At 35.9% G+C, this 14,589-nt stretch overlaps 1 protein-coding gene across 3 annotated transcripts in view; it reads left to right on the top strand.

Annotated features, from left to right (window-relative positions):
• The window catches only part of CADPS2 (calcium dependent secretion activator 2), a 495,748-nt gene that overhangs the window by 212,478 nt on the left and 268,681 nt on the right, over positions 1-14,589 (top strand). For all 3 annotated transcript variants that reach the window (XM_046669954.1, XM_046669956.1, XM_046669955.1), the window contains 2 exons: positions 2,203-2,439; positions 7,600-7,721. In XM_046669954.1, coding sequence (XP_046525910.1) covers positions 2,203-2,439; positions 7,600-7,721 — 359 coding nt within the window. The remainder of the gene's footprint in view (positions 1-2,202; positions 2,440-7,599; positions 7,722-14,589) is intronic.

Raw genomic sequence — 14,589 nt, 5'->3', positions numbered from 1 at the left:
ATTAAAGCTAAATAAAAAAAGCTTTTTTTTGATGTGCTAGTGCTAAATTTTCCATAAAATAACACCTTGAAAATTTGAAAAGAAAAATTGGTGCATCCCAACTTTCAAATATGTGACATATTTACCTTTTTCTTTGCTAAAGTATAATTTTTAAAAAGGCAAAATTATAATTCTCATACAAATATAAAATAAGCATACAAAGATTTCATTTATTGCATAATAAAGGAGCAAACTAGTTAGATATTAAAACTGGCCCAAAGAGTATTTGAAAACTAGGTCTTTTTAGGCAAAATTAAAATAAGATTCATGCATTAGATATAAAAGTGGTTAACTCCCAATAAGGATTTAAACTGTGACCATTGGCTTACCGTACTCACCAGACACACGTTATCTGCATCTTTTCCAGACAAAATTCTATAAGGTAACATGTAACTGTGCTGTCTGGGACCTTTAGTCAATAGTAAACAGCAAGTTGAACTAAGTATATTTCCTCAGATACCCTTGGGAGGCCTTTGCCCCCCAAAGACTTTGCAAGAACCTGCCTTCTCATCTTTCGGTATCTCTGGGTTTTGCATACTTTTCATGACAGCTTTTAGAAGTAATCCTCACATGTAAAAATCTGTTTTTATGGATTATTTTGCTATTTTTCTTTGGCAAGTACTGAAAAACCGTTCCAAAACATTTTTCCCCCAAAGGAAACCAAGGTATTCTATAACTGAGCAAGTTACATGTTTTTCCTGAGGATACAAACTTAGTATTTTGGAACGTTACTTCAAATTATAGAGGAATGTTAAAAGGATACTTAAGAATCTTCCTTGGGAAAGTTAATGATGAATATGGATATTTAATTGCTCTGTGATAATATGCAATTATAATGTTATATGTAAATTATTTTAAAAGAAATATGTGAAAGTTACATTGAGGGGAAAGAAAGACAGGTGGCCTGAGCCTCTGAGACTGATTTGTTTGGCCATGCCAGATGTTCCTTTCCATCCTGCAAATGAACCGGTGCAAGTGAGTCCGAGATTAGGCGCAGGTTGACACGGGTGCTCTGGATGTGTACCAGTCATCCTAGAGATGTGGATTTCTTCTGTTGTGTTTTGAATGATGCCAAAGGAAATGATAGTAAAGGCGTTGATTTTTCTGGAGCATGAGGCAATCACTTGAGAGGTGGCTACTTGCGGCTTTCATCCCCTAGCATTTTGTACAGGAGTCCTCAGATTGTGCTGCACTTGATATTGTAAAGCTGTATGTGCTCTACCTTAAGAAACAACTAAGTGTCAGAGATTAAAGAAAGAGCCAAGAGTGTGAGGAAGCCTCATTTTGCTGCTTGTGAGAATATAAATGGGTATAATCTTCTCTAAGAGCATTTTGGCAACATCTGTCAAAATCTACCTAAATATCAATTGGACTGTCTTTTTCATTGAGTGAAAGAAACAAATCTGATTGCAGATATGAGGATTGGTTGGCAATGCTCATGTAATTCAGAAAGAAAATAGAGTCTTCTAAATTAATATTGTTACTCCTTTTCACGTACCGCTTTTATTGTAATTTGGCCTTTTGCTTTAAACTTAAATTTTTCCAAACCTTTACTGAAAAACTGAATTTATGGCCATAAGGGATCTTGGCACATTTGTGTGATGTGAAAATTAACTAATTTTAGAAATATGACCATATTGCTGTTTACTCTTAGGGGTTTTTCATTTTGAATGCTTATTTATAAAAAGTATACCCTCCCAAAAATGCACATCTGTGGTAAAAAAGAGAGATATTATTAAAATGTTTGTTTCCTAACAGGCAAAGTCTGTATACTGAACATTTTTCTTATAGACTGGTTACTCTAAGCATTTCAAAGCTAACAGTGGCTAATTAAGATTCATCTATACACTAAAACTTCTCATATGTATGTTTTCAGAGTTTTTTCCCCCCATAAGCAAACATTTTATTAAAAATAAAGTTAATGTGAAAATGTATAAAATGTTACTCATTGTGTACCATAATGATCCTCAATAAAGTATATAAGATACGTATATATGTAATCAAAATTGCCAAAGTCTGAGGCTTTTAAAGACTAAAGTATCCAGTAAATGGATTATATTGAGTGTCACAGTTTCTAAGACAGTCAAGTGTATACATCATATAATCTTATGATAAAATTGAAATGACTTGTATAACATTGTTATTTTAAACATTATTTTCAAGGAAAGAAAATTCCCCAAATTTATATCGAAAGAGATGGAGAATATGTATATAGAAGAGTTGCGGTCTTCAGTGAATTTGCTAATGGCCAATTTGGAAAGCCTTCCAGTTTCGAAAGGCGGTCCAGAATTTAAATTACAAAAATTAAAACGTTCACAGAATTCTGCATTTTTGGACATAGGAGATGAGAATGAGATTCAGCTGTCAAAGTCCGACGTGGTGCTGTCATTCACCTTAGAGGTAAGTGGCTTTATCCCGTGCTCACCGCTTACAGCATAAGTGAGGCTGCAGAGTAATTTTTGCTGACCTTGGTAACCTTTCAAATTTAAAACAGTGTCATATATTTTGAAGAAGTTAAATTATTCTTCATTTGCTAGACAATCAGGTTGTGAATGCAAATTAATGCAAATTGTCCTTTAAACATAACCGCGGTATTAGGATTAAATAATAAAATAATAAAAGTTTTGCGGCCAGTCTTATTTGTGTCAACTAGGCTAGTGTAAGTTTATTGATAAAGTGAGCACAGAAACACACTCGGGAGGAAATAGGATTTGGAAATATCATTGAATTCTCAGTAATTTGGAAACTCCTTTTAGGCTTTTGGTTAGCCTTGTTTTTCATCTACTTCACCTACTTCTAGAATCAAATCACGTAAACCAGCTGCAATGCACAATATTGGGTGAATATAGATGATGAGAAGTAGAGAATTCTTCCTTTCCAGGATTTGCAGTTCCATTATAGTTACAGTAAATATTATAAAGAACAAGAACAAATGTCATGCCTTTAAAATTATGTTCCCCAAGAATTCGGCTTCATCCCCTTTATACAAATCACTGGAAGCCGCTGATTTGATGCTGACTCGTACTACAGCCACCTGTTGATGCTTTTCGCGATTACATTCCTTTGTAATCTGTTTATAGGGGCTAATCCACATATATATCTATGGGTTTATACACAACATATACATACTCTAGCAATATCAAGCTTAAATTTATAACTCTCAAAAATTGTGTTAGCTTGTACCTCCTTCGTTGCATTGTTATATTCTGTCTCTGCTGGTTCGCAGTACTGCTATTTGAGTTTGCTGATCGATGAGGAAAAGTACCTCAAGTCTTAAGTGGCCCAGTTTTACATTTCTTTTGTTGATACTTCTTACACTTGGCTTGCTTAGCTTATGGCAGAAAAAGCAAATGTCTGCTTTTGTTCTTTTCTCCCCGTGTACTCACCTCAGATAAATTCAAGCATGAGGATAAGACAGCCGCCTCTCACTTTCTTTACATTCAGGCTAACGATTTCTTGATAGGCTAATAGATGAAATTTAGGTCAGAGGAGCATTTCTGAGGTTTTCTTCTGACTGAAGACTCAGTTCTGGGATTGCCTATGACTTTGCCAAGTGGCTTTGCTTACTGGGTTTCTTCTCAGTCTCTTTCACCTCTTAACCTAAGGATGTTTGATTTGAAATTCCATAGTATCTTACACGTGGAATTTCCTCCTCATTTGTGCCTTAGGTTTCCTACTGATGAAAATGTAAAGTGCCAACTCCTTTTTCTTTTTTATAATGTTTGTATGAAACAGAATCAATTATTTAATTATAGAAATTTAAAAATTAAAAATTTTAATTTTAATTATTTTAATAAATTTTAATTATTTTTAAAGTAAAGTGTAACTTTCTAACAAGAGTTTGGCATTTAAGTTCATTAGTGATTTTTAAATGATTAATGTCATGTATAAATCTATCATCTCTGAACACTCAGAACTGAAAACAGTTCAAAATATTTTGTCTATTTAAAAATTGTAAAACAATGGTAAATAATCAGCTACTTATGAATTCTCTTTCCCCTTTTGAAGACAAAATTATGCCCGTGAGTTAGTGTTGAAGTGAAGTTATGAATTGTTATTGTGTATTTTATTGCCAGTGTGTTAAAACAGTGTTAGGAAGAGAATTGAGTTAAAATGTGATTTTGCATGGTATGAGAAGCTTCTGTATTTATGAAATTGTTTTGACATCCTCTGTTGCTATGTCTTTATAAGGCAGACGTTTTCCTCCCATAGCACAATAGGATTGGATCAATTCCGCCCATACTATTTTAAGCAGGAGTTATGTGTCCAGCAGGAAATGCAGTCACGTTAAGTGCTTCTGTGTAGGACACCTGAGAGAATAGACTAGGTGTTGTCCCTAGGCCCAGGCCCTCTGACTCAGCCAGCTAAACTGAATCATTATCCCAATACCTTAGCTAAACCTTGCTCCTCAGGCCCCAGATTTCAGCCTAAGAAAACTGAAAGACAAGCAGTTAATCTAATTTAAGGATCTCTCGCATGGTCCGTCAGGCTTGGAGTTGGTTCAGTGAAGGGAGTCTTTTCTAAGAACTGAAGTCTGAGTCTAAGGAAGAAGCACAGATTTGAAAAACTGCTTAAATTTTATCTTCTCTTTAAAATTGCCTTCCACCCCTCCCTTCTCCCAGCACACCCTATTTCCTTACCAAGCTCAATATTTGCCACAACTCTTATTATCTCACATGTAATTCACTTATGGATTTTGTCGATTATTGTGTATCTGACTGTGTACTAGAATGTAGCTGCAGGAAGGTAAGTTCTTCGCTGGTTTTCTTTTTTGTTTACTGAAGTGTAGCAAGAACCTAAAACAATGCCTGGCACACGGTTGACTCAATAAATATTTATTGAATTAAGGAAGTTGATGGTATCAAAAAACAGCAGTTAGCCATACAAGATTACTTTTAGGTCTCTTTATTCATAAAGCCTTTAGGGAGAATAATAAAGCAAGAGACAAGCTAACCCACAAAACACTAAGCCGTACAATGGCATGTTAAAATTAAATATTCAAGTAATGCCAGGAAAATGTGAGTCTTTATGTTGTGAGGGAAATGGTGTCAGTGGCATGAATATAGTTATACACAAATACAGTTATACACTTGAACATAGTTAAACACAATGTTTCATTGGTGTTAAGCTGGCAGACCCCGTGACTTGCTCTGTATCTGATGGTATATGGTCCCAATATTCAACATATTACCTAGCTTCATTTTTCTCACAACCCACACACCTCTGGGGGCCACATAACTCTGTGGATAACGCATTAATCAGAAGCATGGTATCTAGTTTCGTGTTTCGTACATGCCTCCCTTCTTTTCGCTTCTGGGGTAACTTTGTCTGTTTTATCCTTATTACATCAGTCACCAAGAGATCGGGGCAGAGGAGAAACATAGATCAGTTTTATTTTGTATAGTTCCATTATCAAGTTTTTCTGGGGATTAGTTGAAGCAGTTAGCTAAAATTAGGTTAGTTGTTGGTCCGTGGAATTTTTGGCTGTCCTTATTATTAATGATTGAGACTAGCTGTGTTTTTTTTAGTTCCTTTTGGAAATCAGATCTGTAGAACTGTGTTGTTTTCTTTATATGTATGGATTCATAACAGAAGTTACATCTTTTGAAAGTGGCAATTCTTCAGGATAAAACATTCCTGGCACAGATGGGAGTATTGTTTTGAGGAGCAAAATGCAGTTTCACAAGTTATATGTCTTAGGAGGTCCTGTTTACAGTAGCTTGTAATAGAGGTGACAGAAATAGTGGCAAGCAGATGCTTCCTTTCTTCTCTTTTGCACTTTGGCTATTACACACACAAGAGAAAGCGATGCAGTGCAAACAGCCATATTCCCAGATATGAACCAATGCTGTCAAGATTTCTAGACTTGTCTTGTATACACTTCTGTTATTTCATACGTTTTAAGTGACCAACAAGAATTTTTATTGAATTAAGTCATTAGAGTCGTGGGGTTAAGTCCATATATAGTTGGCTTTTAATTGATGTGGTTATGTACTTCATTTGTCTCAGCTTCTGGTTAGTTTTATTTGTATAAGGATCTAATGAGTTTCAATATTACTAATAAAAACTTGATTTATTAAAAATGCATAACTCTTGCTTATTTTCCTTAACTAAAATTTAATACTTCATATCAATTTCCTAGAGTATTACAGCAGCTATTTTCTATTCTCTGTTAGTTCTTAATCGTTTTCAGTTGTCCTTATTTTTATTCATATGTTGGTATGTGTTTCAATGTGAAAAAAATGACAAAAGTTTTAGTTGAGGAAGGAAAATGGTTCTGAATTTGACCTTGAGTTTTCAGTGATCAGTTTTCCACATATCTTTATGAAAAAACAAAAGCAGTATGCATTTGTATTTGTAAACATAATCCCTCTGTTGTACGAGAGCTGAAAAAAAGGACAGTTCTTTTTAAGATGGTTTCTCTGAGTCATTTTGCCTCAAGATTCATAACACAACTCTATGCAAGGTATAATGACTTTAATAATGTATTAAATGATCAATAAATGATGTAGTGATGTTTTGGTAGATATTTTGGTAGCTACATAGTGTGAATACTGTTAACCTTGTTTGTACAAATACAACATGAGATCAACAAAGAAATGAATGCTGTTGAATATATTTTATAAATTGAGAATTTAGAGAACTTCATGATGTAGGTTTGGATTGAAAAAATCTATGGCAAATAATAGTCGTATTTTATGTGTATATACAGTGAAAATGTTAGGTTATGATATGTTAAGATTGGAAGCTTTTTATACAAGTTAAAAAGCACATTTGAAAAAATATATTTCCCTTTCTACCAGGAGATATGGGTACATAGGACAATATCAGCTTCTCCACCCTTTTCCAGTTTACTGCATTAAATTAATACATATCTTTACTGGATGAGTAATTTTTTTCTTGTCAAGTTAGTATTAAGATGTTCAGTAACAAGTTATATTTTCCATATTTTGATAATAAGATACACGTTGGCCATAAAGAAAATTCTTTATAAATTTTCATAAACTGTTTCATAAACTCTTTTTGTAATGGTTAAAATGTAATAGTTAAATTTTCTTTAGAATATTCTTTTATAAATAGTGATCTAAAATAAGTGAATATAGACAGTTTCTGACATCACTTATTAATATCAGTGAATTGGTGTGATGGTGACAGTCTCCTAGTAATAAATATTTTGTCGCTTTGTGAAACTCAACATGTACTCCTTTTAATCACATTTACTGAATTTTTATTTGAAATTCTGCTTTACCTTATTCAGACTTGCCATAATTTTTTAAGAATCTGAGTTTTTATCTCACTTAATTCACTAGGGCTTATATTTTGAGACTTCAACCTTTAATTCCTGGTAGGAGAGGTTTCTTCAGATACCAGACTTCCTCAAAATGTTATTTACTGTACCTTTCATGAATAGACGTGGATTATAAAGGTGATAAAATACCATTGATTTTACCACATAATTCTATCAATTGGTCTCTCTCATTGCAGTTCACAATGCTTTCTCTATATATTGCTAAATGCTGTAAGCTTGACGTATCATTAAAAAATTTTTCTCATCTTTAGATTGTCATAATGGAAGTGCAAGGTTTGAAGTCAGTCGCCCCCAATCGAATTGTTTACTGTACAATGGAAGTGGAAGGAGGAGAAAAACTGCAGACAGACCAGGCTGAAGCCTCAAGGCCACAGTAAGCTAATTGAAAAAAAAATGTGTTTTTTCCCCCACTCCCAAAGAAATGTGCTTTCTTTATTTGCAGAATTGTATGGTTTTGTGCTCTAAAACTGTTATTTGGCTACCTTTATCTCAGCTGTTAGAATCAGTGCGTGCCTTTCTGGATAATGATACTGTAATTAGAACTGTAGCAGAAACCCTATGTAGTACAAACAGAAAATCCAACATGCAAATGTGAAGCTAATGATTAGCTATAAAATGTTTGCAAGTCATTTATGAGGAAAGCACGGGCTAGCATGTGTGACTTAAAAGGTAGTACGTGATCCTATTTCAGTTACTAGAATTGTAACCTAATAGCTTTTCCATTTCTATGTATTAAATCTCTGTGGTAATATTGAGGTAGGTGTCATGATTCTACATATTTTGGGGGGCGAGTATGAAGAATTGGCACTAATTCTTTTGTAAATGTTTGGTAGAAGTCACCAGTGAAGCCATCTGGGGCTGGGCTTTTCTTTGTGGCTAATTCTCTGATTGTGAATTCAATCTTATTTGTTATAGATCTGTTGAGCTGGTTTATTTCTTCCTGAGTCAGTTTGAATATTTCATGTCTTTCTATTAATTTGTCTATTTCCTCTAAATACCTAGTTCATTGGCATATAATTATTCGTAGTATTCATTTATAATCTTTTTTATTTCTATGAAGTTAGTAGTAATGTTCCTTCTTTCATTTCTGATTCTAGTAATTTGAATCTCCTGTCTTTTTTTTAAGTTTATTTAGCTAATGGTTTGTCCATGTTTTTAATTTAAAAAAAACTTAATTTAATTCATCTATTGTTTTCTATTTTCTATTTCATTAAGTTCCACTCTAGTCTTCATTATTTCCTTCCTCTTTTTCTTTAGGTTTAGTTTGCTCTTTTTTTTTTTTTTTTATAGTGTCTTAAGATGGAAACTTAGGTTTTTGGAGATCTTTCTTTTTTCTTTTTTTTTTTGAGGAAGATTAGCCCTGAGCTAACTGCTGCCAGTCCTCCTGTTTTTGCTGAGGAAGCCTGGCCCTGAGCTAACATCCGTGCCCATCTTCCTCTACTTTATATGTGGGACGCCTACCACAGCATGGCGTGCCAAGTGGTGCTGTGTCCCCACCCAGGATCTGAACTGGCAAACCCCAGCCGCTGCAGCGGAACGTGCACACTTAACCACTGTGCCACTGGGCCGGCCCCTGTTTTTTCTTAACATAGGCCTTTATGGCTATAAATTTCTCTCTAAGCATTGCGTTAGTGGCATCCCATAAATATCAATATGTTCATTTTCATTCATCAAGGAGCCTTTGTCAGTGAAATATGTTATTTGTATAGTTAGTAGAGTCAGAAAAGAAGCTTATCAGCTGTAGGAACATACAAGCCCCAAATCCCATCATACCTAATCCCAGTGACTGAAAGAAATGGGGTCTTGTCACTCCTGAAACCCATTGGAAACATACCAGTGTGTCACCACTCACTGGTTGGGAAGCTCTTTTATGGCACTAACGTTAGTTTATTTAATCTATCTGTCTTAGTCAGCTCAGGCTGCATAATAAAAATACCTTAGATTGAGTGGTTTAAACAACAAACATTTATTTCTCACATATCTGGAACCTGGAAGTCTGAGATCAAAGTGCACCATGGTCAGTTTCTTGGTGAGGGCCCTCCTTTTGGTTTACAGAGGCCACCTTCTTGCTGTGTCCTCACATAATGGAGAGCGTGATCTTATGTCTCTTCATCCGTTTATAAGGGCACCGATTCCATCATAGGGGTTGAGCCCTCATGACCTCATCCAAACCCAGTTACCTCCCAAGGGCCCCCACCTCTAAATATCATTACGCTGGGGATTAGGACTTCAACATATGAATCTTTGAGGGGGTACATAAACATTTACTCTGTAGCATTTCACCCCTGACCTCCTCAAATTCATGTCCTTCTCACGTGCAGAATATATTAATTACATCCTAATAGCCCCAAAGGTGTTAACTTATTCCAGCATCAACTCTCAAGTCTAAAGTCCAAAGTCTTATCTAAATATATAAATCAGATAGAGGTGATACTCAAGGTATGACTCATCCTGAGGCAAAATTCTTCTCCAGCTGTGAACCTTTGAAATCAGATAAGTTATGTGCTTCAAAAGTAAAATGGTGAGAGAAGCATGAGATTGATAGTCCAATTCCAAAATGGAGAAATTGGAAGGAAGAAAGGGGTGACAAATTCCATGTCTATCTAGCTAGACAAACTCAACTAGACCTTAAGGCTCAACAGTAATCCTCTTTGACTCAGTGCTTTGCCTTCTGGATCCACTAAGGCAGTGGTCTTGCCCCTAGTTCCCACTGGGACAGTGGTCCCACTTCTGTGATTCTATTGGGCAGGGGTTGTGCCCTGATGGCTCTGCCAGATGGAAGTTCTGTTCCTGCAGCTCCAGGTGGCTGCCGTCTAGCATGTTGAAACCAAGGCAATGGTTCCATCTACATGGTTCTGCTGAGCAGGGGTCCTGCCCTTTGCAACTGAGGTGGAATCAGCCCTGCCACCTCACCCCCACCCTTCCACCCAGTGTACTATGGATTTGTGCTGGGAGTGACAGTCCTCATGCTCTCTGAATCACTTTTGGGGTTGTGCTTCCCTGTCTTGAGGAATAGAGTATGTTCGCAGCTGAATCCATGGTCCAGTCCTGTAAGGTCTAAGAAGTTTGAAGTTTTCCTTCATTTCTTCCCGTTTCCATCTCCTTCAGTTTGAACTGGCAACATTGCTGCTGGGATGGTTGATTGGCTCCATGGTTCATATCTATACTAAACTCCTTATCACTTGATTGGTCCACCACACACTTAGTGTTCTCTTCTGAACATGCTTTCTCTTCGTTTTTTTTTTTTTAAGGAAGATTAGCCCTGAGCTACATCTGTGCCCATCTTCCTCTACTTTATATGTGTGATGCCTGCCACAGTATAGCTTGATAAGTGGTGTGTAAGTTCTCGCCCAGGATCTGAACCAGTGAACCCCAGGACCACCGAAGCAGAGCCCACAAACTTAACCACTGTGCCACCAGGCTGGCCCCAGAATATGCTTTCTCATTTTTTGTAATGTGAGAATCTTCAAAATCTTTACAATCTGGTTCCTTTTTGCTCCACAATTTTCTCTTCCATTTATTTCTCTTCTTGCATTTTACTATAAGCAGTCAGTAGGAACCAAGCAGCTCTGACAACACCTTGCTTAGAAATTTCCTCAGCTAAATCTCCAAATTTCATTGCTCACAAGTTTCACCTTTCACAAAACACTAGAATGTGAAGACAATTCAGCCAGGTTCTTTGCCACTTGATAACAAGGATCACCTTTCTTCCAGTTTCCAATAACATTTTCCTCATTTCCATCTGAGACCTCATCAAAATGGCCTTTACTGTCCATATTTCTACCAATATTCTATACATGATTATTTATTCTCTAAGAAGATGAAAGCTTTCTCTATAGCTCTTTTCTTTCTGAGCCTTCAGCAGAATTTCCATTAAACGACCTTTCATCACACTATGAGCTGCTTCTAGCATGTATCTCAAAATTCTTCCAGCCTCTACCCATTATCTAGTTCCAAAGCCGATTCCACATTTTTAGATAGTTGTTACAGCAGCACTCCACTTCTCAGTTCAGGATGCTACAAGAAAAATACCATAGACTGAGTGGCTCGAACAACATTTATTTCTTACAGTTCTGGAGGGTGAAAGTCTGAGACCAGGGTTCCTTGCTGTATCCTCTCATAATGGAGAAACACATCTTGTATCTCTTCATCCTCTTATAAGAATGCCAATCCTATCAAGGGTGCTTCACCCTATGACCTCATCCAAACCCAATTACCTCCCAATGATGCCACCTCTGAACACCATCACAGTGGGGATTCGGGCCTTAAACATGAATGATGTTGGCATGGGGGGTGGGGGCGGGGGCACCCACTATCCTACTAGTCCATGAGACCTTGAGGGAGTACAAATGCCCTAAGAATCTCAATGCCACATTATTTCCTACAGAATCTTTTTAAAGAGTTTTACTGAGGTGTAATTTATATAGCATAAAATTCTTCCATTACAATTTAGATGATTTTTCATAGCTTTATACATTTGTGCTGCTATCATCACAGTTCAGTTTTAAAACACATTTCTTCAAAAAGTTCCCTCATGCCCGTTTGCAATCTACTCCTGCTTCCACTCCCAGCCCCAGGAAAACACTCATCTACTTTACAGCTCTATAATTTTTTTTTCTGGACATTTCATGTATATGAAATCATGCAATATGTAGTCTTTTGTATCTGGCTTTTTTCACTTTGCATAATTTCTACAAAGTCTTTTATTTAATTGATACTTAACTGTTTTGGTCAATCAAATGAATTAAGTTTTATGTAAATCATTTTATTATTTTAACACTTTTTTTTCACAAATAGTAAATGTTTTCATAAGGTGTCTCATTTAATTGCTAATATATTCATAATGTACTCGTAAAGAGATTCTGCTGATAGAGAACGTGTAAGTGGACAATTTAAATGAATTAAAATACATAGAAGTTAGAGAGAAAATACTACAATAACCCTCCAGTACTGTTTTTATTACTCTTACCACAAGGAAATTTGGTTAAAAGAGATTTTCTCTGTTTCCTCATGAACACCGAATTAGCTTTTAAAATGAATTAAAAGATTTGTATTTATCCCTGTATCCCAGGGGCAGATTATCTTAAAAATGAATCTCCTGAATGCTGACCAACTGCAGCTTTTCAGCAGTCTGGTTACTTTTGTCTGGAACTCGTCTTGCACAACAGGAAGGAGATTCATCTTCTCCATCATCATAGTGAATTATGCCTCAGACACGTTTTCTAAATTTTATTGCTTCAACAGTTTGTGCTTTGTTGGAGATCAATTCATCCTTCTGTCTGATACTAATTAAAGTGCCTGATTTAGTCCATATTTTCAATAAACTTAATCAAGATTTCTAGCCGTTGCCTGTTTCATTCCTGTAGTTCAGATTTCCTGCCAGCAATTAGGTGGAAGCAGCATGTGAGGTGGTTACATAGCTTGTATAGAACCTGAGGTCTAATAAAAGTGATGTTTATGGACAAGTTTGATTTATAAAGAGTAGTAGTGAGGTAATCTATTTGTTAAAGTTTTGCTTATAAGTTTTTATTTTTTGATGGAAGAGAATTTAGATAAACTGTTTTTTTCAGTTACGGAGAAAACTTTTATTTATGGATGTTAAAGTCATTGTTTTATAGTCTCTCCATGAACCAAGGAAAGTTTTGTTCTCTGTGAGGTACAGAAGCATTGTTTATACACTTTTTTAGCTTTTTACCATTTCTTGACATTTTGCTATTTGAGTTTTAGCCTGTACCCTTGATTATACCACTTGAAGGGAAATGGAGGGATGGTGAGAATGACAGGCTGGAATGGGAAGAGAGCTATTATGTCACGTAGTAGTCACAAATCTGTTATGTAGTGATCTTTAAAACTCTTTCCCTGCAAATGATGAATATCCTTTGAGCACCTAAAACACAAGAGCAAATGATACCCTATGGAGGGCCAAGATAGATCTTGGTCCTGGGGAAATAAATAAAAGCAAGGAAATTGCTTGTCAGATACAAATGGGGGACTGGGAGGAGGGGAAATGGAGAGTTGCTTTTCAATGAGCATAAAGTTGCAATTATGTAAGATGAATAAGTTCTAGAGACCTGCTGTATAATATTGTGCCAGCAGTTAACAATACTGTATTGTGCACTTAAAATTTTTTAAGAGGATAGATAACATGTTAAATGTTCTTACCACAATAGGAAAAAAATATGTCTCAGGAAGCAACACTATTTTTTTTGCCAAACCCTCTGTATCTCTTTCATCTCATAGTGCTGTTTTATTAAAGACATTTGAAGGTTAATCAGTCTTTAATAAAGTAGAAAGGCAAGGAACAATAAGGAAAACTGATGATTTGCATCATTAGAGAAATATTTATGGATATTAGGACAGAACATTCTTCTACCTCATGAAAATGATGGCTTCAGTACCCATTTCTAGGAACTTTAACTTCTGAACCAGAATTGTAGTAATCTATCAAACTATTGAAGAAATAGTGTAGCTACCAATGGAAGGGTTACCAGAAGGACAGGGTGCTGGGACAGGTGTTCCAGAGAAATTGATTACAGGCTGCATAGAAACCCAGAAGCTAGCCATGCTTTTTAAAAGTGTATGAGTTTTCATCGTAATTTAGTAATGTCAGAATTAGTTCTGAAGTATAATTCTTTAGCCAGCTACTGTCCCGGACCAGAGATAGAATGTACGACATTTTAAAATGATCTGTCAAAAAGTGCGTCTGTTTTTAATGAACCAAAGGGAAAACACTCAAACTGCACAGAAGTTCTGTCTTTTCTCACTTCCATCTTTAAGACTGATACTACTGAACAAAATAAAGCCTAAAGAGACAAATGAGACAAATGAGACAAACACAGAAATTACATTCATCGGGAACTTATTTGCAAATAGGAAGCTAATATGGGGATCCTCATAATTAGTAGCATCTGAATTAAAGGGACAATATGATGGATTAAGATTCCAGAAACTGGCTAGAGGGTACTAGTGAGCTCCAGTGAGAAAGAGCAGTGAGAGAGCTTGGGAGAAAGTTTGTATAATTATGATCATCAACATCTCTGTGATGGATTTACAGCTTGTAAGTAACTTCCCCTTATCTGTGACTCTCTTTCAGAGCATCCTTTTGCAGTTGCTTTCATTATTGTTGGATTTTTGTAACCAATTTATTGAATGGGCTAAACTTGGAGGAGTATAGGTAGCAAACAACTTAATTTTTATCCCAGTACTACTCTCAGACATACTCCAGGATCTCCTTACCAGAC

The sequence above is a fragment of the Equus quagga genome, chromosome 8 (genome assembly GCF_021613505.1).
Source record: "Equus quagga isolate Etosha38 chromosome 8, UCLA_HA_Equagga_1.0, whole genome shotgun sequence".
Lineage (NCBI taxonomy): Eukaryota > Metazoa > Chordata > Mammalia > Perissodactyla > Equidae > Equus > Equus quagga.
Note: the sequence above shows the minus strand (reverse complement) of the source record. Positions and strands in the feature narration are given on the sequence as shown.